General features: G+C 33.0%; 1 protein-coding gene across 1 annotated transcript; it reads right to left on the minus strand.

Moving 5' to 3' along the window:
* Window positions 1-263: 263 nt before the first annotated feature.
* Window positions 264-4,983, minus strand: LOC143199822 (uncharacterized). Its single transcript, XM_076409949.1, has 5 exons — window positions 4,885-4,983; window positions 4,358-4,682; window positions 4,179-4,297; window positions 3,399-3,894; window positions 264-3,296 (listed from the first exon to the last, which is right to left on the minus strand). Exons 2-5 carry the CDS (start codon window positions 4,428-4,430, stop codon window positions 1,354-1,356), a joined length of 2,631 nt encoding a protein of 876 aa, XP_076266064.1. The 5' UTR covers window positions 4,431-4,682; window positions 4,885-4,983; the 3' UTR covers window positions 264-1,353.
* Between the last annotated feature and the right edge of the window lie 635 nt (window positions 4,984-5,618).

Below are 5,618 nucleotides of genomic sequence, written 5' to 3' on the forward strand. Positions count from 1 at the left end.
ATTAATAATACATATACCAAACACCCCAGTTTGCTTTGTTTAAATTTGAATAACTATGCTAATATATAATAAATAATTTTAATCATTTTAATGAAAACGTTTCAAGTAATGATTAATATTAATAATTAAGCAAATGTTATGTGGAGGGTATTTAATAACCCAGTTAATTTTTTTAAATCATAAAATTTGTCTCGATATGAATGATATTTCGACCAAAATAAAAATGTGGTATAGCATTTTCCTCCAATTCTCACATCCTTTTTATTTGTTAACTAGCTGACCCGACAGACTTCGTCCTGTCAAAAAGATTTGTAATGTGGCAGTTTTTGTGCCTACGTATTTTAAAAAATTCTCCTGAACAGAACCATCACCCTGGTGATAGGGCGTTGTGAATAAAAAATAATTAAATAAAACATATATAAGGATTGAAAAGTAAGTAATCGCTTTATTGTTAATCATGTGAATCATAATTATTATTATTATTATCATTATATTGCTTTGTGGTATACGATGTTTTTTGTTTGATTACCTGGCGCATAGATAAACAAATCTGATGGTTTTCCAACACGGGAACAGGCAACATACAATTGACCATGTGAGAAACATGGGTTTTCTAGATTAATACCACAAACACTTAATGATTGCCCCTGGGACTTGTTTATAGTCATAGCAAAAGCAAGCCGTCAACATGTCTATAGGAAATTTGCCATTACCAATGTCAATGAGTTGTTTAGAGAATATGTTTCCAGATTGGTCATTTTGCAACTCGACACGCATATTCTTGCTTAAATGAAGTACTTTAACATGTTTCCACAAATTGGAGGACTTTAGACATGCATTGAGTTCATCAGCTGGCGTTGATCGTGGAATCACTGGCAATGTTTGACGAAAATCTCCTGCTAATAAAATCATTGCACCACCAAATCGGTTATTATTGCTACGTAGATCTTTTAAGGTTCAGTCTAAAGCCTCCAAAGATTTTTTATGTGCCATCGTGCATTCATCCCAAACAATCAATTTACATTGCTGCAAAACCTTTGCCATTGCAGAGTTCTTCGAAACGTTGCAGGTTGGAGTTTCATTGCTTTGCATATTTAATGGCAATTTTAGTGCTGAATGGGCTGTTCGACCACCTTCAAGCAAAGTTGCTGCGATTCCCGACGAAGCGAGTGCAAGTGCAATTTTATTTTGTGAGCGAATTGTTGCTAATATTAATGAAATAAAAAAAGTTTTTCCTGTACCACCAGGTGCATCTAAGAAATAAATCCCTCCAGTTTCATCATTTGTTACTTTCATAAGAGTTTCAAATACATACTTCTGTTGTTCATTTAACAGTGGAAGATTTGCTTGAATTTATTCTTTCAAAGCGTTGAGATCATACAGTCTTTCTCGATGCAACTCTTGGTTAAAAGCGTCATGCATTGGACGATTGGGCGCGGTCAGGCCTAATTGAATTAATAGTTTGTTTGACATTATCAAGCACATGTCCTCAATTGAAATCAATGCTTCATTGTAAATTTCTTCACTGATTTGTATATTTGGATTTCCCATTCTATTCCGTATTTGATACAAAATATCATCACACATATAATCTTTGTACTTCATCCACAAATCAATTGGGTTTGATGGGAAGCATGTAGATATGATTATAGAAAACAATGTTCGTATTTGATGAGTGTGTGATGATATTACAGCATCATTGAGAGTTTGATCCCAATGAGCGTCATTTTCAAGCAATTGCAAACGTTGACAGGCTTCTCTGTAGGATCCACACAATTCACCATCAACAGTTCGTAACTGTTGGAATGATGTTGGGCCACGTACATTGACTAATAGCAGTCGTAAATAAAAACATTCGTCATTGCTTGGATGTACTGAATAAATCCGGCCAATCGCATCGGTGGAATATACATCTGTATATCCTGGAACTGGTTTTCCTTGTTTTCGTCGTATAAATCTCCTTGAGGATTGATTCCAGGTATAATATTTTGGCATTTCAGAATATAGCAATGTTTGTGCGAAATCATCGTTTTGGCATGTCTCAAAAAAACTGGTTAATGTAGTAGATGGTGGCTGAGCAGCTCTTTGTACTGCGTTCTGTGCTGTAAAATACACTCTTTGTCCATTTTCTAAATGCACAGCTAAGTGAACAACAGAAGGGTGTCTCTCATGAATAGGAAAAGAAAATATTCGCCAAACTGCTTCATTACTACTGACATAGCGGCCCATTTGGTATTGGGTAACTTCATCATTATAATTCTCTGCACCAATTTCAATCACAGCCATATCACTCCCTTTGCTTACATATTTGCAAATGTATTTAATCGATTTCACTGAATGGCAAGATTCAACGTTGATGTGTGCTTTGAATGTCTTTGATAAAATGGGTGAATATGGAACAATCCAACGATTATCTATTTCAATATCTTGTTGATTTAATTTGACAATTGTTGATTTTCCATTGTCTGCTGTCGATCTGCGACGATACAATGGATAACCGTCATTACCAGTAATTGTTTCCGATATTAATGTCCGTGGATATCGTTTTGAACATTTACCATCCATCATACACGGTGAATTTTGATTAAGAGTTCCACAGGGACCATGTATCATGTTTTTGATAACTACCTCATGCAATCCAGGATCTACTTGTACATTAGGGATTTCAGCTGATATCACTGCATCAACTTCATTTGGCCTTATCTTTTCAACCAACCAAATCAAAATGTGTGCATGTGGCAATCCTCGTTTCTGCCACTCCACAGAATACATCCAGCAGCGTGTCTCACCAAACACATTATGTTTTACGATGAAATTCATTAAAGATTTCAACTTTTGTCTAAAGACTCTGGCTGTAATATCATGACGATCAATGGATGATTTCCCAGGTAATAACTCCTGCTTAATTTCTATCCATTGCGGATTGCATGTAAATGTGATGAACAAATCTGCTGTACCATAATGACGAACATACGACATGGCATCTTGAGCATATTCGTGCATATGCCGAGGGCTTCCGATGTATGTTGCTGGAAGAATAGTCATCCGACCGACATTCTGTGCATTTCCATCAGTATTAATCGCATCTCGAAGGTGAATATACTCTTCAGATCGGAGTTTGGTTTGATTCAACCTGATGAATGTTAATCTCTCCGTTTCAATTTTAACATACATGTCATCAACATATTTGTGATATAATCGCCGACATTTCAATATGCGATTATCTGCATTTTCCCGAATCATTAGGCGGTATGAATAATAGTTCATTGAACTGACTTTTTTGTTGGTTTCAGAACCTGTAAACAGATTTTGTTTTAATAACATTCAAATATAAAATTAAAATACATAATATAGTGACTGAGATATTATCGCCATAGCTAAACTAATATTTTAGTTACCTGTAATGGGATTTATCATTTTTATTGATAAATCGTAGCCATCTTCACCTTGCCAAAATATAATGGGATATTGCAGTGCATCATATGAGCGGTGTGTTTCCTTTATAGGTTGTAATTGAAAATTCCGACGATGTAAAACAATATCACGGGATTCCAAGTTTTCTCCAACTACAACGATAGCAACTTCATCAATAGTTGGTGCATTAAAACGTCTTGTATGTTGACCTGCAGGTGTTTTATCAGCTCTGATTACAATTTTGTGATTATCGGATGGCATCAGATCCAGGGCAGTTTTAAACAATATAATCAATTGATTGTGTTGATGAAATAAAGTTTGTAATTGTTCTACAATAGACCTTTTTACTAAATTGTTATGTGCACAACGCAGATCAATTTCTTGTGGTGAATTGCCCATAAAATAAATTTGCAGGAATTTGTTGTCGCTATCTGACACTGGTAACAGTGAACCTGCTCTGTGATATATTTGCCCTTGTATCTGTAAATAAAAAAAATATTATGGTGTGGTATAAATTAATGGATTGTCAATGATCAAACTTAAATAATATTTGATCTTAAAAAGTATATATTTAGTTTTAACTAATATCTATCAAATATAAAATATAATAAAAGTGTCACTGAAACTGAATCACCATATAATATGATGACTAAGTGATATATTTCGTAATGATTAAGAAATTGAAGATTAGTAACACATCTTAACTTTGGTGACAGAAAATTTTGTTCGCTAAAATAATTATGAGTAACTGCTATAATACATACCTTGAAAGTTGGCATAAAATTTTCCCGAACTGCATTTGTTGCCCCAAATGAAGTCATTTGAAAGCAATTGTTATATTGTTGAATATGTGTCAAAAAGTGTATAGAATCTGTTCCTATTCCTGAAACCAATGAGTACAATGGTTCTGGTGGTGGATCCAATTGTATCAATTTCACTTTACCATTTGCGCAACACAATCCATTGGCTTCGTTTTTGTATTTTAATGCCTTACAGTGTGAGCAAACCAAGTTCATAGAACCAATAACAACACATTGGTAGTTACTGTAGTCAATTGACACATCGTAACTGAAAGCAGCTGGATTCAAACTTGCGCGATTATTAGTTGAATGTCGCGCTCGCGCTTCACGCGAATCAAATATAAATTATTTTTTCACTAATCACGAACTAAACAAACACTAACTAACTAAACACTCTGCACAAAACACGATATACGAATTTGTTTCGTGTATCACTTGACAATTCATCTGTCATCTGTCAAAAGTCATCTGTAACAGACAACTTTTTTTTTTAAATTTGATATGACTTGAACTCAAATCCTTTTAAGCCGTACAAATTGTTTTATTTATTTAAAATTTGAATTAAATTTTAAACAAATAAAAAATTTTAAATAAATAAAACAATTCGTACGGATTAAAAGGATTTGAGTTCAAGTCATATCAAATTTAAAAAAAAAAAGTTGTCTGTTACAGATGACTTTTGACAGATGACAGATGAATTGTCAACTGATACACGAAACAAATTCAAACAAAAAGGGCTATTTTTAGGGGTTTTCCAGCAATAATTCTAATTTTTCTCGCCGTAAAAACCATCCCTAAACTTCAACGAACATTTTAAAAAAAGATTTGGCCAAATTGGTCCAGGCGTTGTTGAGTTATGCGCTTAGGAACATATTTTGCGATTCATTTTTATATATAAGATTTAACCAATTATATTATGGATCTAATATTTCTGGCCCTTATTCATAAAAAGCACTACAGTTATATATATATATATATATATATATATATATATATATATATATATATATATATATATATATATATATATATATATATATATATATTCATCTATTATCAAAAGGGATAAAACCACTATTAAGAATTATTTTCCACCCATGAAGTAAAGTTCTAGGCGTATTTTTTATGTAGTGGTATCACCCTGCCTAATCCATCTAATTAAAATTATATATCAAAATAATGTATTTTATTTTCATTAGACAGCATACTTACCTTCTTACCTTCATCTTTATATCGCCGTATATTTTATTTCTTCTGCTACTACATGTGTACACTATTCTGACAAAACTAATCACTGAATTCTGTCTAATACATTTATCATATCTACAAGACAGTTAGTATTCATCCACTCTTCATTCATTCTAACCTAATGCTCATGTTTAATTATGAACAATTACAAACATA

The sequence above is a fragment of the Rhynchophorus ferrugineus genome, unplaced genomic scaffold, assembly GCF_030347505.1.
Source record: "Rhynchophorus ferrugineus isolate W39M unplaced genomic scaffold, kcgeb_rfMv2 rfM1, whole genome shotgun sequence".
In the NCBI taxonomy this organism is placed as follows: domain Eukaryota; kingdom Metazoa; phylum Arthropoda; class Insecta; order Coleoptera; family Curculionidae; genus Rhynchophorus; species Rhynchophorus ferrugineus.

What these genes read in the sequence shown, in the direction of transcription:
- LOC143199822 (XM_076409949.1), bottom strand. Translation starts at nt 4,430, where the DNA reads ATGAACTTGGTTTGCTCACACTGTAAGGCATTAAAATACAAAAACGAA. An exon ending in TGGATTGTGTTGCGCAAATG is followed by an intron (nt 4,298 to 4,357) that starts GTAAAGTGAAAT and finishes CATTGGTTTCAG; the next exon opens with GAATAGGAACAGATTCTATA. An exon ending in ATTTTATGCCAACTTTCAAG is followed by an intron (nt 3,895 to 4,178) that starts GTATGTATTATA and finishes TTTTATTTACAG; the next exon opens with ATACAAGGGCAAATATATCA.